Source organism: Sphaeramia orbicularis, chromosome 8, assembly GCF_902148855.1.
Source record: "Sphaeramia orbicularis chromosome 8, fSphaOr1.1, whole genome shotgun sequence".
NCBI lineage: Eukaryota > Metazoa > Chordata > Actinopteri > Kurtiformes > Apogonidae > Sphaeramia > Sphaeramia orbicularis.
Window position 1 is genome coordinate 1,458,241 of NC_043964.1, and position 25,310 is coordinate 1,483,550.

Below are 25,310 nucleotides of genomic sequence, written 5' to 3' on the forward strand. Positions count from 1 at the left end.
GCACTGCTGTTGAGACAACGCTTCTAGTAGTTGAGAATGTGTAGCAGATGGTAAAAAAAAAAAAAAAAGAAAACTTTCAATGTACATGAGGCTGAGATGTCTTTAAACTGTTCTTCTGAATCAGTCACAGAGGATCTACACCCAATAAATCATTACTATAATTCTTTGGCCCAGTTTACACCTGGCAAAAACAGATGGCCTAAACATAATATGTATCACATTTCTTTGCATTTTGTAACAAATAATAAAAAAAAACAGCAGTGGGATTACGAAACAGTGCTGCACCTCTATCAGCTGCATTTGGAATAAGATGGTGTTTTTTTGATGGTCTTTTGGGGAGCCCTATAAAAAGATCACTGCAATAACCGGCTGTGCTAGACCTAAAAGTGCAAATGAGCTGGCTTCTGACATCAATTTTTTGAGTTTGACTGCATTCATACAATAAATACGATCAAAAGTGGATCTTTTGATATACAGTCTCTGTTGTATAAACTCGATAAAAAGATGACCTTCTGACATGATGACAAACTTCTTGAGTTTAGTTGTATTTGTGAGATAAACTATAGATACAGATATGATGACTGGACATTGTCTGAAATTCCATATTTAAATGCTAATTAGCAGCCTACAATAGTACACTAACATTTTTACTATGCCACAAACCATAGTATTTAATCAACAGTATGTAAACTGCATTCTATTTATAGGTAAATATATAGTAGCGGTATTCAAACTCTGGACACTTAGCCATTACACACAGGTCATATTATTACACACCAGTAGATGTGAGATTGTCCACTTGCCAAGGTTACATGTCTCCAGCTGGTTGGGAAGCTTTCAGGAAGTAACATGAATTCACACCCTGAACAGCGCACTTATTTATACAATAGTATGTTGAACATTAGTATAGATGTTGTGTATGTAGTATATATTGTGGGATTTCATATGACCTCTTTGTCTTGTTACTGTATTTATGTGCTTTATTGTTAAAAACAAAACGTGCACAAATGTAAACATCTGTTTAGGCTTATTATGATAATGTATGGTCCATATTATTATTACATTTTATTTTTTAAATATGCACCTTTTTAATATCACATGCTGTATTCTGACTGTACATTATCCCATGTTATTGATATAACATAATTAGGTTAAAACATGTTTCTTTGTAATGTAATGTTAAGTAGGTAATGCATTGCTTCATATACATCCTGGGTGATTGAATCACAAACTGGCAGCTCTAACTACAGGTGCGAACACACACTAAAGCAGTGTTTCTCAAACTGTGGGGCGGGCCCCTTGGGTGGGGGGGGGGGGGGGGGGGCACAAAGGCTTGCCGGGGGGGCATGGGATCTCTCCTGCATGTTTTTTTTTCTTTTCAGGTTAAAACATGTATCAGGTGGAACTAATGTTTCAGTGTTGGAGCACCCTGGACTCATTTTAGGGACGTACAACAAACAAATCTACTGCCATAGTGATCTATCACTAGACAAAGAGTTTAGGTTTGGAGAATGGACAAGGACTGGACTGGAAAAGAAAAATGTGCAGTGTTTCTGTTTTAGAACAGTTTGTACAGATTGCACTTTAATGTTCTGAGTTGTTCAGTGTAAACAGGCTCATTGCAGCCACTGATATTGTTAAAATTTTCATCTTTGTTACCAAAATTTGTTTGTTGTTCAAAAACAAGTTACTTTATTTTCATGGTTGTAAGATAATTGCGCATTTCCTATTTTTATTTGGACAAATACTGTCTCATGGAGCAGTCTTGTTGAGCTTATTTGTATTGTTCAAGCTAAAATCTAAGTTATTTTTAATTTGAACAACAAATTATTCACAGAAAAGCCAAAAGTATTGTTACAATACTGATGTTTCTTTCAATAAAAGTTATAATTGCACCACTGTTGCAATGCTGTTGGGGTTGGGGTTTGGGGGGGGCTGGAGATTCTTTGTCCTCCAAAAAGGGGGCCCCACAGAAAAAGACTGAGAACCACTGCACTAAAGCTCTGTTGATGTTTGGCAAAAATAACATCCACAAGTCTGCAACACACATGGACACATTCTATTAGTGGTTGTTATGGCCCGAAGGTTCTGACATATTTAACAAAGGACATAGGAGACAAAAGGATTCAAATTGTAAAGTTCTTTATTTTTAGTTAAGGTTAGGTGTTGATTTTTCCTGTTTAACCCTTCCCGTGCTCTAACATGACTGTGCCCTGGGCAAAGCTAAAGGAAGATCTATTCAACTGACATTCATACACATTCACAAGCTAACGGTGTCATACTAAAATATGACAAATGCAATTTAACATATGAAAATCTGACACTGTTATTTAGTATGATACTGTATGTTCTGTGTGTGTGTGCTGTACCTTGGTGTGACTGTTAGGGTTATCCAGTGCAAACGAGGCCTTAGTAGCTTCAGGATAAACGCCGGCTTTGTAGAGGGACTGAGCGTAGTACACCTTATACTCCTCCACCTCTGGGTGCAGCTGGGTGAGCTGTTCATAACACTCTGCTGCATTGGTGAAGTCCTGGATGTGATAATAGCAGTAACCGAGCAGAGACAGTGCTGCCCTAGACTGACGTATGGAAGAAATAAAGGAGAATTAAACTAACAATCTTATGAAAGGCAAAAAAGACACAGCTAAACTTAAACTTTAATCTGGTTGTTTGCAGTTCTGTGGTGTTTGTTGAGAGTAACAAGGACAAGAGAAAAGACAGCAGAGAAAATCACCAAACTGAACCTTTTACTGAGAAATAAAATCATGTTATCAGTAATATTTCAACATTTAACAGCCCTTGCATCACACTGTAGAGGACCTGTGCAGCTCCTTCAGAACTAGACTCTTACACCAAGAAGAAGTGATACAGCAGGTCATTCCTTCCCACAGCCATTACACTACACAACAGTTCACAGTCATTCCCCCATATCATGTCAATATATCAACATCATGTGCAACAATACTGCAAACATGTAAATAATATGTACGTAAGTATGTACAGAAGAAGTTATTTAAATAGCAGATACTCTTTTAAATATCCTGTTTCACTCTTAAATGTTCTACTTGTCTTCTGCATTATGTTTTCTGTGTTTTGCTGCTGTAAATACTGCAATTTCCTTACAGTGGGATCAATAACATCTTATCATAATAACCTTTCATCTGTAATTTTATGTTGTATGTTTTATATTTTTACCATTATTACTGCAACTTTATGAATCTGAAAGCAGCGAGAGATCAGGAAATCTCCTGATTGTTTCCCTGACTAATCGTTTGATTCATTAAATGTGTAAAGTTTGTTGTAATCTTTCTAAATGCATCATGTGAATTTTTGATAATCATTTATTATTTTATGGATGAGGTTAATAATTACTCTTTCTCCAATTTAGAATAAAATCAGGGGTATTCCAGTGATTTCTATGAGCAGAAATAAAACACGTAACACATGATTTCAGAAACTTACCTTAGTGTGTTTTTGAAGTTGGCTGTTTAGGATGTGAATTGCCTCCACATACTGGCTGTCTTTAATCTACAGACAAAGGAGACTAACGTTAGATCATAGAGTCTGTCTGATTTGTTAAAAATGACACAAATTACACCAGTGTTTTTCAGCCTTGGGGCCGGGACTCCACATGGGGTCACCTGTAATTCAAATGGGGTCGCCTGAAATTTCTAGTAATTGATTAAAAAAAAAAAAAAAAAAAAAAAAGCAAACAAACAAAAAAAAACCCTTACTAATAAAAAATATACAGTGAGTTGACAGAGACAATCCCAATACATAAAAGACAAACTGTGGTTGTGAAACTGCAGCACTGTGGTTCTGTTTGTGTCAAATGTTCACTGTGGTCAGTTTCAGATGCTGCAGCTCTTTCATAATTCATAGTTTCAGTTCTTGTTTGTTCAGTATTAATTGTCAGCCTTGTAAATGACAGCTGGACTGACTGTACATATCCTGACCAAGGAAAATCAGATTCTCCCTTTGTGCAGTAATCTACACCTGGATTTACTGCCTCTGTCCACAATAATAGACATTATACAGACTAAATGTTGTCTAAAATTAACGTTTATTAGCAACATAGTATAGCAAACTATTTCATGATCATAAATAAATTAATTTAAGGGAAAAAAAAAAAGTCTCCGTTTTGAATGTCTGGGGTCGCCAGAAATTTGTGATGTTAAAATGGGGTCAGGAGTATAAAAAGGTTGGAAACCACTGCATTAAACCACAGTAATTATTAAATACTTTGTCAAAACAGCGTCAAGTTTGATGTTTTTTCAACAGTTTCACATATGGCACACGTCAATAATTCAAACATAACTTGGTGCTTGTTGAGTTTCGCCTGTAACTTTATTTAATTTACCACCAGCACAACACACGGAGCTGTGTTACATATGTTGTGTATTTCATACTCAACATCTGCTCTTAGCATAGCAAAGATGCTAACGCTACCTTCAGCTACAACAATATTCTCACCAGTTTGTAGATTGTAGCCGTGTATTCGCCGTCTTTTATAGCAGCCATGGCTCCGAAATAGAAGCTACAACTGCTACAAATTATCTAAATCTGTGTATATTTTCCCAAAAAGGCGTAAACATGTCAACCAGTTAGCACCCGTTTAGCGGACCGAAGAAGTGCACAGTAGCCGTCACTTAGCAACGGAGGAGACCGGAAGTAATGAATATAAGTGACGTGTGTCTAAGCCAATCACACAAGGAAAAAGGCTCTTTACTCATCACTATTGGATGATTTGAGGCAGAGGAGGCGGAAACTGTCCGGTGGGATAGTTTTCATACACTGTACATGCATGAATAGTTTGTTCAATAGTAGGCCAAATTTATAGGAAAAATGACAGGCAGGTTAGATATTACTTAGTTAAAATGCACTTTATCCTCTTCTCCAAATCCCCAGTATTTATTATACAGTACACAGCAACAGTTGTTAAAAAAAGACCTTCTTAAACTGTCAGAGATAAAGAGATATATCTTATAATAAGCTATTTTTCTGTTTTTTTGTTTGTTTGTTTTTTTTTGTTTTTAACCTAATGAGTTCATTACAAAGTATCTGGTGGCACATTAAAATATTATCCTTATAAATGTACATTTAATAGTGTATGTGTATGTTCTGGTCTGTATAAAAACAACAATTCCTAATGTTTAGACTTTTTTTTTTTTTTTTTTTTTTTTTTTGGCACTATCGCTGTAAAAAAATCCAATAAAACATAACCTGGGAAGAAAGAAAGCACACATGGGAAAAGAGAATCACACAAACAAGAAAAAGGTCCTTCCGGTAAAGGCAGGTGCCTGCTGTGATCAGGATGTGGATGCTGATTGGACTGTCTTTCTGACAGGTGGGAAAACCAGAAGTTTATATTTAAATATGGTTACCACCAAAGAAATTATCAGCGATTATTTTGATGCAGGGCATACTTATGCGGTGGGACTTTTTTCTTGTTTGCGTGATTTTATTTATTGAAAAAAAAAAAAAAAAAAAGAATTAATAAATGAAAAAATAAATGTACAGTTGAAAGAATCCATCAAATCAATGCAAGGATAAATAAAAAGCAATACATATAAATAAAAACTCCAGATGGGGATATCCTCACTGGTTTGTCCTAAACTTCCTGTACCAATAAGTAGTATTAAATTAATCAATTAGAAAACTCTCAATTCACCGATGAAATCCAAAATGGTTTCTTGAGGTTCACACCTGACTTTTTGGCTGAAAAAGTCCATCCATCAGTAACTTTTACTCCACTGACTTATAATCGCTGATGTGTCTTGCTCTTAATGCTTTTGAAATCCACCACAAATATCCACTGTACCCCATGTGCTTGAATCCACCACTGAAGCCAGTCCCCAGTTGAATTCATTGTTTACTCCTGTTTGTTTTCTGTACAGTGTTTCAGAGCTGCTGAGAGCTGTTCTGAATCATTTTAAATAATACTTCCTACAGTGGAAACCAATACTTTCAGCTGAAAACCACACAGAGGAAAGCCAAATGTTTTATTAGCTTTTTTTATTTTTATTTTTTATGGGTTTTATTTAGAAGGATAAAAATACATTTCAAGGGTCAAATGTGCAATTTTTCAGTTTCTTTACTGTTGAATTTGCTATGGTGATGTATTTGATTGCACCATAATCGGTCACAGATGAGGCACAATGTTTCCTGGTGTTTTTCTTTATTGTGTTCACCCTGCGTGAGTTCGACCAATCTCATGGTCTGAAATAAAGCTGCAAGTTTCTTCCTCGGTGCCGCTATAAAACCAAAGCAAAACCACAACCTGGAATTAAAGTGTCTGCCAAATCTACTGGGATTGTGATAGCCTGGTCCCTGAAGAGGAATTTAAACTGGTGTTACAGCTTTACCTCCAAATAAATGTGGCTGAGACAAAGAATTTGTGTAGGAGGCCCCGCCCCTTCCCCCCGCACCGTGTGATTACACTGTAAAAAAAAAAAAAAAAAAAAAAAAAAACATTAAAAAAACAGTATTATTCCGGCAGCAGGGGTGCTGACAAAATACTGTAAAATAATGGAAAATAACTACCTCATAAAAATACAGTAATTTTCCATAATTAAAATTAAAATTTTGCCCTAACTTTACATGAGATTTTGCATATTTTTGACTTTTTAATGTTTAATAAAGAATATTTTCATGTATTAAAACAATCCAATTCCCTATAAATATATATATAAATAATTTTCAGTGAGACTCAGTTGTCCAATCCACTGATAAAAACTGTATTTGGACAGTTTATCAGTGCTTATACATGTTATACATTCACAAAAATACATTTATTCAACAGTTTTGTTGTGAAACCTCCTGTAATTACACAAGATATTTGTCAATGAACAAACAAGTCTGGTTCAACTGACAGAACTAATACTTCTGTTACGGTGAATTGTCAGTAATTTTATCTGGTTTTATTGACCTTTTTTTTTTTTTTTTTTTTTTACAGTATTAAACTTTAAATTAACAGTTTAATCTCATAAATCGAAAGGAAATATTTGTGAAATTATGATACATTTGCAAATGTATTTTAACTGTATTTTTCTGTGAAAAAAGAAAAATTTCTTTTTAAAAAATGTAAATTTTCTGATTATTCACAGTAACAGTTTTTTCCTGTTCTTTTCCATTTGACATGTAAAATCACAGTCTGTTTTTGTCATTTCATTGATATTTTCCTGTATCTGAAAAATACAAGAAAAATCTGTAAAATAAACAGTGAAAATTCTGTTAAATTACAGATTTTTTTTTTACAGTGTAGTGTGAGCCGGTGGCAACAGTGCAGAAGGATCTGGGTGCCGTGTTGGACCAGGAACCTCATTTGGATTCAATAGATGCTCAGTGTAAAAGGGTAAATGGGTACTTCAGGAAGCAGCAGGATTAAAATGATTCATATGAAAATGTGTCTACTTATCAGATTGAATAGTTTTTGGGCAATACACCAAACAAATCTGAATCCTGGTTCTAGTTTCTTGTACCATATGAGTATTTTGTGGTGTCATAATTTAATATGAAAACACAGAATCCCTATAATATAGTTTTAATAAGAGGTCTTTAAAGGACTGTTCATCACTGTTATAGATGTTGGCCTAGTGCATTTAAGCTCTATTAAAAAAAAAAAAAAAGACTTTCGCTTCAGTTTTTGATTTCTCCACTTTTATGGAGCCAAGTAAGCCCTGAATTTACACTTAATGAAATTAAATATATGTTCCTAAGTCCAGTCATATCATTATGGACCAGTGGCATCTCAGTAACTTCATCTGTGGTATTACTATGAAGGGGTTTTTGGAAAAATTCACTTCTGTGGTGGATTCATGGCTGCAACCATTTTGAGAACTATATTTAAACAAACACTATGGCAGAATGTTGACTGCATCACTGCAGAACCTGTCAGTTTTCTCATTGTGGATGTAGCTGTATATGTATAATCTACAGTATATTCATTACTCCTCCACAGTTAACCCATTTCTGATTCTTTTCCCAGTGATTCAAGTCGACAGTGTGGAAGATGGATGTGACTGCGTTTGTCTGCTCTTTATAAAGCAAATGGCCCTATGGGACATGAAAGTTTTACTCTCCTCTAATCTATCTGCATTAAGTCTAAGTGTAAAACGTACTAAGTGATGGAACTTAATGTAATTTTCATGCAAATAAAACAGTTTTTAAAAAGCTCCTTTCCTTTACAGATTCTGTTTAACCCATAAAGACCCAGTGCTACTTTTATGGCAGTTCCCAAATGAATTTTTCTCTCCCTTTAACCCTTTCCTATGTGATTTATCACCATTTATTATAATATTATCCTCTGTATTTTACATTTTTAGTGAAAATCAGGTATTTTCCTATATTTAATTTACTGATCATGTAGATGTTCATAATAGCTCTAATTAAAGTTGTGAGATATTATATTAAAAAACAAAGAAAATTAAAGATAAAGTGACTTTTTCAGCAAAATATATCAGTAACTAAGTATAAACCCAGTGTGTCCATCCACTGTCATTGATCCAACTCCATGGGTTTTACTGGTGAATCAATGTTGTAGAAGATGACGGTGTTTCCATGGTAACTACGGAGCCTCTGAACGTCCAAATGGATCATATCTGATGACAACAAAAAGATGACAAATTGTATTTTAAACCATTTATTTACACGTATTGATAGGATTAGTGGATCAACAGGTATTAAACATTATAGATCACTAGATGCATTTGGTCCACAGTGGATGTTTGGGTCTTTATGGGTTAACCCTGTAAAGCCTGAACCATTAAATCACTGACAGAAAATTCCAGTTCTTTGAAACTGGAGCCTTTATTGGTCCCTCTGAACAACCGAAAAAACATTTTTCAAATATCAGTTTCCATGTATGAGTTTCAGTTTTGTATCATGTTTGATACATAGGGTCTCAAAGCTCAAATATTATTTCTGAACCAAAAAACAAAACAAAACAAAACATCATAATGGAACACAAACATGTCTAAAAAATTGGTAATTCCTTTTCAAAACTGACAAAGTTCGGCCTCCTTCCTCATTAACCCTATAACACCAAATGTATCATATTTGATACATGAGCTTTGAAGCCCTCTACATGATCAGTGTGATACTTTTTTTCTTGAAAAACCTAATGTTTACAATTAGATACATGCAATACACAGATAATCCACCGGAGGGAGGAGTTCATTCACCAGAGGCCTTTAGTGACACTACAAGACTGACATTAATGAGGAAGGAGGAAGAACTTTGGCAGTTTAGAAAAAGAATGACCAGTTTATCAGACATGTTTGTGTTGTGTTATATTATGTTTTTGTTTGTTCAAAAATAATAATATTTGAGCATTGAGACTTGATGTTATTATTCATTCATTTTCTGAACCCGCTTTATCCTCACTAGGGTCACGGGGGTCTCCTGGAGCCTATTGCAGTTACATAGGGGCGAAGGCGGGGTTCACCCTGGACAAGTCTCCAGTTCATCACAGGCTGAACATATACAGACAAACAGTCACTGTCACATTCACACCTATGGGCAATTTAGATGAACCAGTTAACCTATCAGTACATGTGTTTGGATGGTGGGAGGAGCCAGAGTACCCGGAGAGAACCCACGCAGACACGAGGAGAACATGCAAACTCCACACAGAAAGGTCCCACCCCCCGTCGACTGGGGTTGGAATTGAACCCAGGACCTTCTGTCTGTGAGGCACCAGTGCTAACCACTGCACCACCGTGTCGCTCTTGACGTATTAAATATGATTAAAAAAAAAAAAAAAAAAAAAAAAAAAAAAAAAATTGAAACTCATACAAAAAACAAAAATCGGGGGGGTTGTTCAGAAGGACCAGTAAAGGCTCCAGTTTCAAAGAACTGGAATTTCCTGTCAGTGATTTAATGGTTCAGGCTTTACAGGGTTAATGACAATGTGGTGTCAGTGGAAAGGCCTCTGGTGAACGAACTCGTCCCCCTGGTGGATTATCTGTGTATTGCATGTATCCAATTGTATACATCAGGTTTTTTCACTCTGATCATGTAGAGGGCTCCAAAACTCATGGATCAAATATGATACGTTTGGCGTTCTAGGGTTAAATGTCAGAGACGCACAAGTAGTGACTGGTAAAATCCTCCAGTGATCTCATTTTTGAAGGATCTGGAACGTTCCTTCATCCAGGGTCAAAGAAAAGAACAAATGCACACAAACTGTGTCTGAAAAACCCATGAAACCAGTGAAGGTGCTGGAGCTGCGCCTCCAACCCAAACCACACTGTTCTGACCACCAGGGCCTCCATAATGATGGTGTGTGTGTGTGTGTGTGTGTGTGTAGGTGTGTGTGTGTGTGTGTGTGTGTGTGTGTGTGCGCTCATGCATATGTTTATGTGTTGAAAAATGAAGCTCAGTTTTTTTAGTGCATGTGTGTGCATGCAGGGCTGTGTTTTCTCTCACTCGTCTGTCGAACGCTGCTCTGTTCCTTCACTTTTCAGAAGCTTTGTGTAGAGGAGCTGCACAAAACCAGGTTCACACTGTTGTTTACAGGTATGTGTCATTAGATAATTATAGATCACAAACTAATCAATTCATTTTTCCATTTTCAGCAACTTTCTACCTCTAATTCACTACATCTAAGAGCAAATATTATACTTTTTCTTCAGTATATTTGTCTGATTTAGTTACTTTCATATTCTGAACCTGTGGAATATACTTGAATACTTTGTTATACAGTAACTGTCATAAGTTATTGATTATTTATTGATTCATAATGATGGTTCAAGCAATTTTTCATGTAGATATTTTAAAAGTTCATGCGCCCACTTTTAAAATGTGTGAGTTTGTTGCTTTTTCTTTCAGACTTTTTGATAATTTCTAAGTTTTTGCTGCTGAATTTCACAGACATGCTTTAAAATGTGTGAGTTTGTTGCTTTTTCTTTCAGACTTTTTGATAATTTCTAAGTTTTTGCTGCTGAATTTCACAGACATGCTTTAAAATGTGAGTTTGTTGCTTTTTCTTTCAGACTTTTTGATAATTTCTAAGTTTTTGCTGCTGAATTTCACAGACATGCTTTAAAATGTGAGTTTGTTGCTTTTTCTTTCAGACTTTTCGGTCATTTCCAGGCTTTGGCTCAGTTTTTGTGTGTGCTGTCAGTCCTTGCTGTAAAATGCAGAGGTTTTAAAAACAGTCACTTCACATTGACTCTCAGGGCAGCTGTGATGTTCTGGGGTTACTTTCCTTTTTTTTGACTGACGTCTGTGGATGTGTTGCTTTTTCTTCAAGCATTGTTGCTGCTTTGAAATAAATTATTCAGGGAGTGAAGTTGGACTTGCGATCAGTTTGTCGGTCTTCATACTGTATTCAAGCTGCATAAAAGCACTGAGCGCTCTGAGTGGAATGCACGCTTCAGATGAAACTGAATGGGACTCCTTATTAATGTTGAGCAGGAATTTAAATCCAGCATCTGCCGTTCTAAATGTTGAATGACTCGGGGAAATTCTCTAATTTCTCCTCCACTGCCGGGCCCTACTTATTTCATGGTTGCCAGATTGAGCGTGGTCGGAGCTGATGAGATTTCAGTGGTTCGTTATACGGCAGAGGCTTCAGAGGAAAACGAGCGGCAGAGACGGCGTTAAACCGAAGCGCTGTGGCAGGTTTTGTCTGCGCTGATGTTAGACGAATGAATGTGAACCCTGTAGGAGCGTTTCTGAGTCCAACTGAACAGAACAGTGACAGTGAAGGGAGGGGAACTGAACGCAGATTTAGATTTTTTATCCCAAAGTCTGCACATTCACATATTTATATAGAATGATGTGTAAGATGAGATGAGATGAGACATGATAAGATAAGACATGATAAAATAAGACATGATAAGATAAGATAAGATAAGATAAGATAAGATAAGATAAGATAAGATAAGATAAGATAAGATAAGATAAGATGAGATAAAATAAGATAAGATAAGATGAGATACGATGAGATGAGATATGAGATGAGATATGACACGGTAAGATACGATGAGATACAATACGATGAGATGAGATATGATAAGATGAGATAAGATAAGATACAATAAGATACAATAAGATACGACAAGATACGATACAATACGATGAGATGAGATAAGATAAGATATGATACGATAGGATGAGATAAGATAACATACGATCCGATAAGATGAGATAAAAGAAGATAAGATGAGGTAAGGTACGATATGATACGATACAATGAGATGAGATAAGATAAACTGCGCTGTGATATGATTAAATAAGATGAGATAAGATGCGATGCAATACAAACTTGAGTTTGGGGCTGATTTGTGACTCTGGATGAAACTGGGGTCCATCCCTATCAGCCTGAGACCAAGGAGCAGTCCAAACTATGGAAACATCCCAACCCCTAACCCTAACCCTGTCCTAACCCTAACCCTAACCCTAACCCTAACCCTGTTCCTAACCCTAACCCTGTTCCTAACCCTAACCCTGTCCTAACCCTAACCCTGTCCTAACCCTAACCCTAACCCTGTTCCTAACCCTAACCCTGTCCTAACCCTAACCCTGTCCTAACCCTAACCCTGTTCCTAACCCTAACCCTAACCCTAACCCTAACCCTGTTCCTAACCCTAACCCTGTCCTAACCCTAACCCTGTTCCTAACCCTAACCCTGTTCCTAACCCTAACCCTGTCCTAACCCTAACCCTGTCCTAACCCTAACCCTAACCTGTTCCTAACCCTAACCCTGTCCTAACCCTAACCCTGTCCTAACCCTAACCCTGTTCCTAACCCTAACCCTAACCCTAACCCTAACCCTGTCCTAACCCTAACCCTGTCCTAACCCTAACCCTGTTCCTAACCCTAACCCTGTTCCTAACCCTAACCCTAACCCTGTTCCTAACCCTAACCCTGTCCTAACCCTAACCCTGTCCTAACCCTAACCCTGTTCCTAACCCTAACCCTGTTCCTAACCCTAACCCTGTTCCTAACCCTAACCCTGTCCTAACCCTAACCCTGTCCTAACCCTAACCCTGTTCCTAACCCTAACCCTGTTCCTAACCCTAACCCTAACCCTGTTCCTAACCCTAACCCTGTCCTAACCCTAACCCTGTCCTAACCCTAACCCTGTTCCTAACCCTAACCCTGTTCCTAACCCTAACCCTGTCCTAACCCTAACCCTGTTCCTAACCCTAACCCTAACCCTGTTCCTAACCCTAACCCTGTCCTAACCCTAACCCTGTTCCTAACCCTAACCCTGTCCTAACCCTAACCCTAACCCTGTTCCTAACCCTAACCCTAACCCTGTTCCTAACCCTAACCCTGTCCTAACCCTAACCCTGTTCCTAACCCTAACCCTGTCCTAACCCTAACCCTAACCCTGTTCCTAACCCTAACCCTGTCCTAACCCTAACCCTGTCCTAACCCTGTTCCTAACCCTAACCCTGTCCTAACCCTGTTCCTAACCCTAACCCTGTCCTAACCCCACAGAAGACAAAGGTCGTATGTACTCGATAACAGCTGATACTTCAGTTTGTCCATTTTCAGGAAACACTTGATACAGACAGTTCAGGGAGCTGCTCAAACAGAACAGATTAGTATGACCAAGACCTGGAGTGGACAGGATTAAGACGTGTGACAGATTTCATGGACCAAATGTGGTCTTCATATCTGAATCCTTTCCACGTTAGGCTCAACACTTTTCAGTCGCCCTTCGTAAATGCTCATATTCCACACGTTTTCCTTTCAGTCTTTCTCTAAAACCCATCTCATGTGCGTTAAAACCTTTTTGTTATTTTGATTTCTGGTTTTTCCATAAACAGTGTCCATGACAAACTTCAGCGTGCACAGAAAATACCTGCTGTCTACTTCCAGAACCTGACACCACTCAAACAGCCCCTGTGTACCAGACAAAAACATAAAGCCGTGTGTCGTGTTGATTTGTCACATGCCTTTCCTTTACTGCGTGTGTGATCTGTGGAGGGTCAGTGTTTTAATGGAGGTGAACATGAAGCAGGTTTTGGAGCCACATGTGCAGCTGTGCTCTGGCGCTGGGCTGGTCTCCATCAGCTGCTTGGACTCATTCCTGGAGCTCAGACTTCAGCCTCAGGGCCTTTTTTTTTTTTTTTTTTTTCCTGCACTTCCACCCTCTGACACGACTGGAAGACTTCAGACGTTTGGACTCAAACAGGAGCCATGACAGTTTGATTCTTCTCTGCTGTAGTACACTGTAAAAAAAAAAATCTGTAATTTAACAGAATTTTCACGGTTTATTTGACAGATTTTTCCTGTATTTTTCAGATCCAGGAAAATATCAATGAAATGACAAAAACAGACTGTGATTTTACATGTCAAATGGAAAAGAACACAAAAAACTGTAACTGTGAATAAGCATAAAATTTCCATTTTTTAAAGAAATTTTTTCTTTTTTCACAGAAAAATACAGTTAAAATACATTTGCAAATGTATCATAATTTCACAAATATTTCTTTTCTATTCATGACATCAAACTGTTAATTTAAAGTTTAAAACTGTAAAAAAAAAAAAAAAAAAAAAATAATAATAATAATAATAATAATACGAGATAAAATTACTGACAATTACCTGTAACAGAAGTATTAGTTCTGTCAGTTGAACCAGACTTGTTTGTTCATTGACAAATATCTTGTGTAATTACAGGAGGTTTCACAACAAAACTGTTGAATAAATGTATTTTTGTGAATGTATAACATGTATAAACACTGATAAACTGTCCAAATACAGTTTTTATCAGTGGATTGGACAACTGAGTCTCACTGAAAATTATTTATATATATATTTATAGGGAATTGGATTGTTTTATACATGTAAATATTCTTTATTAAACATTAAAAAGTCAAAAAATATGCAAAATCTCATGTAAAGTTAGGGCAAAAAAACTGTATTTGAATTACAGAAAACTGTCGTCTTTTTATGAGCTGTGTTTTTTTCTGTCATTTAACAGTATTTTTTGGCACCCCTGCTGCCGGAATAATACCCATTTTTTAAACGTGTTTTTTTTTTTTTTTTTTTTTTTTTTTTTTTTTTTTTTTTTACAGTGTAGGATTGAACACCACAGCCACATGAGGTTTTACCGGGAGTGGAGGATCTACTAATGCTGGGGTCATACCACAGCGTTTTTAACCACAGTTTACAATGTGACAATGGGAAATCTACAGAAATAGCGTTGACTGATTTCTTTATCTACTCTAAAATATTTTGATAACTAATGTCATTTTTTTTGCAGTGCAAAAATGCCTAAATTTCATGGTTCATGGGTGATGTTTTCAGGTGTGAATTTACTGTTTTTTAACCCATAAAGACCCACTCCTACTTTTGTGGCAACATTTTTTTCTCTATATTTAACTTTTTTAAGTGGTTTATCACCTTTTATTATAATATCATCCTCTGTATTTTCAGTTTTGTCAGTGAAAATCAGACATTTTCCTGTATTTAGTTTTCAGGTCATGTACAGGCTCATTACGCTCCGTTTACAGTTGTGGGTTAGAAGATCCAAAACTGACAAAACCCAAGAAAAAAGACTTGTCCAGGACAATCTAGAATTCACTGAACATGCAGCGTGTGATTCCTCCTCCTCCTCCTCCTTTTCCTCCTGTTCCTCCTTCTCCTCCTCCTCCTCCTCCTTTTCCTCCTGTTCCTCCTCCTCCTCCTCCTCCTCCTCCTCCACCCCCCTTCTCCTCCTTCCTTCTCCTCTTCCTTTTCCTCCTCCTCCTCCTCCCCCCCTCCTCCTCTTCCTCCTTTTCCTCCTCTTCCTCCTCCTCCTTCTCCTCCTCCTGTTCCTCCTCCTCCTCCTCCACCCCCCCTTCTCCCCCCCCCCCTTCATCCTCCTCCTCCTCCTCTTCCTCCTCATCCTCCTCCTACTTCTCCTTCTCCTCCTCCTTTTCCTCCTCCTCCTCCTTTTCCTCCTTTTCCTCCTGTTCCTCCTGTTCCTCCTTCTCCTCCTCCTCCACCCCCCCTTCTCCTCCTTCTCCTCCTCCTCCTCCCCCCCCCCCCTTCCTCCTCCTCCTCCCTCTCCCCCCCTGCTCCTCCTCCAGGTGCTGGTCTGATCATGGCCTCCAAATCCAACTTGGTGCTGTTGCTGCTGTTGGCCGTTGCTACGGTTACGGTTCTGGCCCAGAGACGTCGCGGAGGATCGTCGTCAAAAGCAACGACCACGACAACCACGGACGAGTGGAACTACAGGGATGGCTGTGAGCACCCAGATTTCCCTCTCTGTTTACTCTGGGTCAAAGGTCAAGTTCAGGGCTAGAGGTGAAAGTTCACGCTGCAAACGTCGCTGATAAACCTGTGAAGCTTCAGTCTTCAGCTTGTGTCAGTGTTTTAGGAACATCTGGGTCCAAACTGAGTTCTGTTGCATTTGTAGTGAATGAAGGTGAGATATCTAGTAGCTTTTAAACACACAACTCAACAATGAATGGATAAATCTGTAGAAATCAGAGACGTTTCATTACAGCACAGTTTTATTATGTGTGGATTCCAATGGACAGAGAATTTTAAGGTGAGAAACATGAGAAAACTGATAATAAATGGTCGTAATAGATGTATTTTCAACTAAAAGCATGACTTCATTTATTTTTACATGAATGGTTAGCTATGATTTGTGAAAAAACAGTTGATTTAAAACTTATGTTCTAAAATTATCTGAAATTATAATATAAAAATGCACTGTAAAAAAAAATCCGTAATTTAACTGAATTTTCACTGTTTATTCAACAGATTTTTCCTGTATTTTTCAGATACAGGAAAATATCAATGAAATGACAAAAACAGACTGTGATTTTCCATGTCAAATGGAAAAGAACATGAAAAAACTGCAACTGTGAAGAACCAAAAAAATTCCATTTTTTAAAAGAAATTTTTTCTTTTTTCACAAAAAATACAGTTAAAATACATTTACAAATGTATCGTAAATTCACAAATATTTCTTTTCTATTTATGAGATTAAACTGTTAATTTAAAGTTTAATACTGTAAAAAAATAAATAAAATGAGATAAAATTACTGACAATTAACAGTATCAGAAGTATTAGTTCTGTCAGTTGAACCAGACTTGTTTGTTCATTGACAAATATCTTGTGTAATTACAGGAGGTTTCACAACAAAACTGTTGAATAAATGTATTTTTGTGAATGTATAACATGTATAAGCACTGATAAACTGTCCAAATACAGTTTTTATCAGTGGATTGGACAACTGAGTCTCACTGAAAATTATTTATATATATATTTATAGGGAATTGGATTGTTTTAATACATGTAAATATTCTTTATTAAACATTAAAAAGTCAAAAATATGCAAAATCTCATGTAAAGTTAAGGCAAAAAACTATATTTGAATTATGGAAAATTACCACATTTTTATGAGATGGTTATTTTCCGTTATTTAACAGTATTTTCTCAGCACCCCTGCTGCTGGAATAATGGTGTTTTTTTTTTTTTCTTTGTTTTTTTTTTTTTTTTTTACGGTGAAGGTCAAGCACAGCAAAAAAAATCATTTGGAAACAGTTCTAGACCTTAAATGATTACCTGAAGTTTGTAGACAGTTACTTTCTTTCCTTCCATTTCCATTTCAACATAACTAGTGTCCTTTAAAATTGTGATTAATAATATAAAATGTCCTTCCTGTCCGTGGTCTGCTCCAGCCGACAGGGTGAACATGAGAGGAGTGGCCAATCTGACGCAGGTTCTGGACGACCTGGAAGTTGACATCATGACCCAGATGAAGAGGAATTCTGCAGAACGACCACCAGACTGTCCTGCCCGACTACGCAAGGTATGATGGGATACGACAGACGAGGCTGAACAGCGGTTTCCTACCTTTTTGACTCCTGACCCCATTTTAACATCACACGGTGATGTGAAGAAAGAAAAAATTCTTTTAAAAGTGGAAATTTTGTGGTTATTCACAGTTAGTTTTTTCCTGTTCTTTTCCATTTTTCATGTAAAATCACACTCTGTTTTGTTTGTCATTGATATTTTCCTGTATCTAAAAAATACAGGAAAATCTGTCAAAAAAAACAGTGAAAATTCTGTTAAATTACAGATTTTTTTTTACCGTGTAGAGATGCAGAGCAGAGGTAATTTTCAATCTGTTCCCTCATAAGTATAATTCGTTATAAACCAGAATATTGATGAACAAACCAAAACATCCTTTCCACAACTGATGAAACAAAGTGACTTTGAAACTCAAACTTTAAAACTTAATTGCTCTAAGATCAGAACGTTTTCAGCTTCGTTTTTAACAAGTGCAGAGCAAATTTAACTGGAAGAAATGTCAAATCAACTGCTACTTTCATGTGTGTTTCTAATGAACAAAATATTCCCCAGACGCTGGAAGGAGTGGGTGCAGGAGGAGCTGTGTTTTGTCTCAGACTGAAAAATAAACCCAGGTTTCTGTCGGTACGATTCGGCGGCCGCTGTCGTCATAAAGGAAGCAGCTGAAACTACAATTTAAGAGTCAAAATAGAAACGTGCCTCTCAGAGTGTGTCAGAGTTTGGCTGGGGGAAATCTGCTGTTTCCTGTCTGTTACCACGGAGACGCCACGAGTTAAATAAACGCCACCGTGCAGCCACGTGTTTTCTGTTCATTTGGCCATGGTGTTGTTTCGTTTGAATGCTTTTTCTTCTTTTTTCATTTGGTCTTTTGCTAGTGTGTTTCTGTTTTTAAAGTATTAATGAATGTATGTGCAACTTTATATCATTTTAGAATAAAACATTGATTACAATATGGCTTTCAATGAGATTTCACAGCCATTTAAAGTCAAAACAAACAAATATGCTAAACATCCAGACATAATGAGTGCCTGACACAGTGAAGATAGATGCAAATTTGGATAAAACCTGAATTTTCTGGTGTGTTTTTGTTGAAATTCATAGATATGGGTGGGGTTTTTGTTTTGTTTTTTTTTTTGAGCACACTGTAAAAAATAAAAATAAACAAAACTCTTTAAAAAAAAAAAAAAAAAAACGGTAATATTTCAGCAGCAGGGGTGTCAAAAAAATACTGTTAAATAACAGAAAATAACCATCTCATAAAAATACGGTAATTTTCCATAATTCAAATACAGTTTTTTGCCCTAACTTTACATGAGATTTTGCATTTTTGTTTTGTTTTGTTTTTTTTTTGTTGTTTTTTTTAACTTTTTAATGTTTAATAAAGAATATTTACATGTATTAAAACAATCCAATTCCCTATAAATATAGATATAAATAATTTTCAGTGAGACTCAGTTGTCCAATCCACTGATAAAAACTGTATTTGGACAGTTTATCAGTGCTTATACATGTTATACATTCACAAAAATACATTTATTCAACAGTTTTGTTGCGAAACCTCCTGTAATTACACAAGATATTTGTCAACGAACAAACAAGTCTGGTTCAACTGACAGAACTAATACTTCTGTTACCGTTAACTGTCAGTAATTTTAATCTTGTTTTTCTTTTCTTTTTTTCTTTTTGCTACATTAAACTTTAAATTTACAGTTTAATCTTATAAATAGAAAAGAAATATTTGTGAAATTATGATACATTTGCAAATGTAATTTAACTGTATTTTTCTATGAAAAAAGAAAACATTTCTTTCAAAAATGGACATTTTTTTGGTTATTCACAGTTACAGTTTTTTTGTGTTTTTTTCCATTTGACATGTAAAATCACAGTCTGTTTGTGTCATTTCATTGATATTTTCCTGTATCTTAAAAACACAGGAAAAATCTGTAAAATAAACAGTGAAAATTCTGTTAAATTACAGATTTTTTACAGTGTAAGGAAATAATGACACAATAAAGAAGTTCAGTACTTGTTAGAAAATCTGAATTTTGACTAAAACATTTTGACGTTTCACTAATGAAATATAAAAAGTGTAATCTAAAAAAGATCTGTTTAGAGTTTTAGTTTTGTTTTATGTAAATGACAGTTATTTTTGTCTTGTGTGCAGTGTTCGTATTATTTCTTTCAGTTTTCTTGCTCTTTATCTCTTTTCCTTCCTTTGTCTCGATTTTCTGACGTAGAAGAAATGTGTAGCTTTTGTCATTCTTGTCCTGAAACTATTCGACACTTATTCTTTCTGTGTGAACACTCGTCTAATTTCTGGTCTAAAATTTAAAAATATATCATATTTAAAAGTAATGAAAAAATAACTATAACAACTCAAATATAATTACGATATTTTGAACATAACATTTGTAATTTAGAGTTTGTTGTTAATTTGATAATTTTATTTGGTAAATTTCATACACCAAAAATAAATATACCAAAACACACCCAAATTTTAAATTCTTCCTGAAGGAATTTGAAAAAATACATTAATAAATCTTTAGAATTTATCTTTAACAAAAAAGCACTAGCTCCCTGCAATTTATGAAGAATTTTAAAAACTGACTGAACTTCTGATGCATTTATTCATTTATTTTTGTAGATATTTTATTTTTATTATTAATTTATTTTTTTATACTATTATTTGTCTATTCTGCTTTGTGTCTTTAAATTTACACATTATTTCTTAATGTATTTGTTCAAATGCTTTTTCCTTTGACATCTTGATGTTTGTTTGTTCAAAATACGTATGTCTTGTATACTCACATATTTCAGTAAAAGTTGAAAAACAAAACAAACCTCTTTTCCGTGCTGATCATCTGTCCTGTGGTTGCGTTCAGGATCCAGCCGCTCTCCGAGGCTTTAGACGATCTCTACAAGGAGTTCAACGCCCTCAAAGCTCATCTGGGCGATTTGACCGAGAAGTTTAACGCCGTGGAAACGTTCATCGACGAGGTCAAGGCCGAACGGGCCTCGGCTCCGCCCCAGGCCCCGGCCCAGGCCCCGGCCCAGGCCCCGCCCCCAGCCAATGGTCCCATCTCCAGACAGGGAGGGCGGAGACTGGTGAAGAAGAAGGCCACGCCCACCACATCTTAAACAGCTGATCCTGTGTTCTCTGTCTTTTCTGATATCGGCTTTTTTACTCTTTCCTGTCAGTGCTGGCACTGTAACTCCTCCTCCTCCTCATCATCATTATTATCATCATCTTCATCCTTCATCCACACTTATGTGAATAGTTTGATAAATTAACATTTCAGAGATTTTGGTGCAAACTGGTTCATATGAAACCCTATAGACATGCAAATGGACTCTGATACTGATTCCTGACTCTACTGTGACCCTCAGTCCAGGTTTCATTAGCATTAAATTATAAATAATCTGACACCACTGAGACTAAAATCTGCATATCTCAACATTTTATTAAACATTATCTTATATTGTGATGTGACACTGAGTAGCAAAACAGAAAATATATGATAAAAGAAAAAAAATATTTATACTGTTGGGAGAAAACATGAGAAACTTATTCAGAATATTGAGTTAATACTTCAAAATAAGGAGAAACATTGTCACATTACGGATATATATTCTCCAAATATTGACTTAGTATCTCAAAATAACCAGATATCTTCTAAAAAAATTACTAATAAGTAATAAGTGATTATTTTAACTTGTGGCAGAAATGGGCTTCCATACATATGAATCACATTTTTTCTCCAAACTAAGTCGGGACATAAAAAGCCAGAAATAAAGCTGAAGAAAGAGAGGTAACTTGTTTTTGCGCCAAAAAAATAAGCTCATTTTATAGAATTTTCTTCAATATTTGATGCATCAGTTCAGACTTTAACTCCACTTATTGGCTCATTTGCTCATTTTTAATTATTTTTGCATTTTTGTGTGTTTTTGTGGACAGAGTTCTCTAAAAAAGTATCACTTTTATTAAAGTATTCATATTAGTATGGACAGTAAAGTACAACACAAACAAAAAACATGCACTGAAATCTGTAACATATACTGAAAAACGGTAAAGTCTCCCTGTAATTAAAAGGCCATTAACTGTAAAGAACCAAGAAGGTTTCCAGCAGATAGAATCCTAGAAAAACAAACTAATTTGACCAGTATTTTTTGTGATAATATAACCTAAACAGGTACAAGCCCAGCAGTTGTTTTCCAAAAACTAATGGTAGATGTGTTATCTCTTAGAAACTTCATGGTAATTAATTCCTAATTACCTTTTCTCTGGCTGATAAAATGTAGTGTGACAATTCTGCTCTGAAATACAGATAGTTTTAACAAAAAGGAGGAATTCCAGTGTCATTATAACCCCAGGAGCCTTAAATGTTACCGCATTTACCTTTTCTACAGACTGTAAAGTGAAGCGTGTGTTCTACAGGTCATTTATAGTTCAGAAAGTTCCACCATTTGGTCAAATATTCAGTCAAAATGACACCGTGTGAGCAGACAAACTCATATGTGTGACTATTGAATATGTGTCCATATAATGTGTGCATACATGTCCGGTTGTTGCAGGTTTTTCAGCAGATTCTAAACATGTCTACACTGCAAAAATCTACATCTGACCAAGTGTATTTTTCTCATTTCTAGTCCAAATATCTCATCACACTTAAAATAAGACAGAATCACACTGTAAAAAAAAAAAAGAAAAACAGTAAAAAAAACAGTTATATTCCGGCAGCAGGGGCACCAATAAATACTAGTTAAATAACAGAAAATAACCATCTCATAAAATACGGTAATTTTCCATAAGTCAAATATAGTTTTTTGCCCTAACTTACATGAGATTTAACATTTAAAAAAAAAAAAAAAAACTTTATTTTAATGTTTAATAAAGAATATTTACATGTATTAAAACAATCCAATTCCCTATAAATATATATATGAATAATTTTCAGTGAGACTCAGTTGTCCAATCCACTGATAAAAACTGTATTGGACAGTTTATCAGTGCTTATACATGTTATACATTCACAAAATACATTTATTCAACAGTTTTGTTGTGAAACCTCCTGTAATTACACAAGATATTTGTCAATGACAAACAAGTCCGGTTCAACTGACAGAACTATACTTCTGTTACCGTTAACTGTCAGTAATTTTATCTGGTTTTAGTTTGTTTGTTTTTTTAATTATTAAACTTTAAATTAACTGTTTAATCTCATAAATCGAAAGGAAATATTTGTGAAATTATGATACATTTGCAAATGTATTTGAACTGTATTTTTCTGTGAAAAAAGAAAAAATTTCTTTTAAAAAATGGAAATTTTCTGGTTATTCACAGTTACAGTTTTTTCGTGTTCTTTTCCATTTGACATGTAAAATCACAGTCTGTTTGTGCCATTTCATTGATATTTTCCTGTATCTGAAAAATACAGGAAAAATCTGTCAAATAAACAGTGAAAATTCTGTTAAATTACGGATTTTTTTTTTTTTTACAGTGCACCTAAAGGGTAGCTTTTCAGTGAAATATAAGAACTTATTTTTAGACACTAGAGCTTGAAAATCTTATTTCACGAAATCTTACCAAGATAATTTTCATTTGTTCCATTGGCATTTTTTTGCTTAATTGAAGATTTTTTTTTTTTTTTCTTAATTCAAGCAAAAAATAAAAATCTTCCAATGGAACAAATGAAAATGATCTTGGTAAGATTTCTTGAAATAAGATTTTCCAGATCTAGTGTCTAAAGATAAGTTCTTATATCTCACTGGAAAGTTCCTCTTTAGGTGATTCTGTCTGATTTTAACCCTCTAAAGCCTGAACCATTAAATCACTGACAGAAAATTCCAGTTCTTTGAAACTGGAGCCTTTATCGGTCCTTCTGAACAACCAAAGCATTTTTTTCAAAGATCAATTTCCATGTTTGGAGTTTCAATATTGTATCATATTTGATACATCAGGTCTCAATGCTCAAATAGTTTTTATTTTTGAACAAACAAAAACATAATATGACACAAACCTGTTTGACAAATTTTAAATTCCTTTTCTAAATGGTCCCAGTTCTCCTCATTAATGTCAGTCTGGTAGTGTCACTAAAGGCCTCTGGTGAATGAACTCCTCCCCTGGTGGATTATCTGTGTATTGTATGTATCTAATTGTATACATCAGGTTTTTCAAGAAAAAAAAAAATCACACTGATCACATAGAGGGCTTCAAAATTCATGCATCAAATATGATACGTTTGGTGTTAAAGGGTTAAGTGTGATGAGATATTTTGACAAGAGATGAGAAAAAATACACTTGGTAAGATTTGGATTTTTCCAGGTCTACGCTTTTGTCTGGATCAGTTCCGTTTTTTCAACACTAAAAAGGCAAAGCATCCTGTATACAGATAGCGTATAAATTAACCATTTCATGCTGAATTATGAGAACCTTAATCAAGATTTTTTTTAAATTTTTCCTGAGTGTTTTTATTCATCTTTAAGCATGAAAAAACAAACAAAAAAAAAAAAACAACGCAATTGAAATTTTTCTTATGAACCTATTTTTCATAGAGTTCCAAAAATGTCCACTCTGCTGGACACCATGCATTTAATTTTTGAAGCAAAGAAACATGAATTTACTGATAATTGCGTGAAAACTATAAATAAAAACATTGTTAATGCTGTGAATTGGATGTTGTTTTTTTTTTTCTCACATTTTAACATATTCCAGTACTAGTCACTACACACTTCATGGAGATAATATAAAAAAAAAAAAAACAAACTTTTTGTGTTAAAAAAACAAAACTGTTATTTACAGTATAATAAGAATATTAAGCTATTGATTTCCACTCAGACATGTCAGTGCAGATCAGGTTTATCTAGAACAGTAAAGTAACAGTAATGGTCTGAATGTCAGTGTATTATTATGGGATGGTGCATGAGTGTCCACTGTGTTTGGCTGATATGGAACTGAAACAACAAAACCCATGAGTATACGTATAAGGAACGGCTTTGACCAGCTGTCCACTGGAGTGACCACTATGCATGAAAGGGTTAATTCATCCTAAAATCACAGGTGTCAAACATGCGGCCCGGGGCCCAGATCCGGCCCACTAAAGGGTCCAATCCGGCCCCTGGGATGAATTTGTGAAATGCAAAAATGACATTCAGATATGAACAGTCAGTCCTTGACAATAAAGCCCTACTTTAGTCTCAGGTGGGTCAGGTCAGTAAAATACTATCATAAAAACCTGCAAATCATGACAATTCCAAATTTTCCCTCTGTTTTAGTGTAAAAAAAAAAGTGTAATTCCATGAAAATGTTAAATTTACAAACTATGCTCTCACAAAATATGAAAAACTAAAAATGTTCTAAGAGAAGTCAGTGTAATTTTACTAATATTCTGACAGTTCTAAAATATTTGGTGTATTGCAGATCCATTGTGATCTGTAAGTTGTGATGCACATTTACAAATGATAAGCAGAGGCAAAACAGAGTTAAAAATGCACGTATTTTTCTTAATAAATTTCAGTTTTTTTCCTGGTTGTTTTCATG

At 35.5% G+C, this 25,310-nt stretch overlaps 1 protein-coding gene and 2 long non-coding RNA genes across 3 annotated transcripts in view; 2 read left to right on the top strand and 1 right to left on the bottom strand.

The window, feature by feature from the left end:
- Window positions 1-4,659, bottom strand: part of LOC115424582 (tetratricopeptide repeat protein 30A-like) — a 37,743-nt gene extending 33,084 nt beyond the window's left edge. Inside the window, exons 1-3 of the mRNA XM_030141939.1 lie at window positions 4,474-4,659; window positions 3,463-3,528; window positions 2,370-2,579 (exon numbers count right to left, since the gene is read on the bottom strand). Coding sequence (XP_029997799.1) covers window positions 2,370-2,579; window positions 3,463-3,528; window positions 4,474-4,521 — 324 coding nt within the window. The 5' untranslated portion in view covers window positions 4,522-4,659. The remainder of the gene's footprint in view (window positions 1-2,369; window positions 2,580-3,462; window positions 3,529-4,473) is intronic.
- A 5,736-nt stretch (window positions 4,660-10,395) lies between these two features.
- Window positions 10,396-17,693, top strand: LOC115423543 (uncharacterized). Its single transcript, XR_003935983.1, has 3 exons — window positions 10,396-10,518; window positions 16,035-16,190; window positions 17,641-17,693. It is a non-coding gene; the product is annotated as an uncharacterized LOC115423543 (long non-coding RNA).
- Window positions 17,694-17,707: 14 nt separating this feature from the next.
- Window positions 17,708-22,476, top strand: LOC115423544 (uncharacterized). The gene is made up of 2 exons (XR_003935984.1): window positions 17,708-17,771; window positions 20,656-22,476. It is a non-coding gene; the product is annotated as an uncharacterized LOC115423544 (long non-coding RNA).
- The last annotated feature ends 2,834 nt before the right edge of the window (window positions 22,477-25,310 follow it).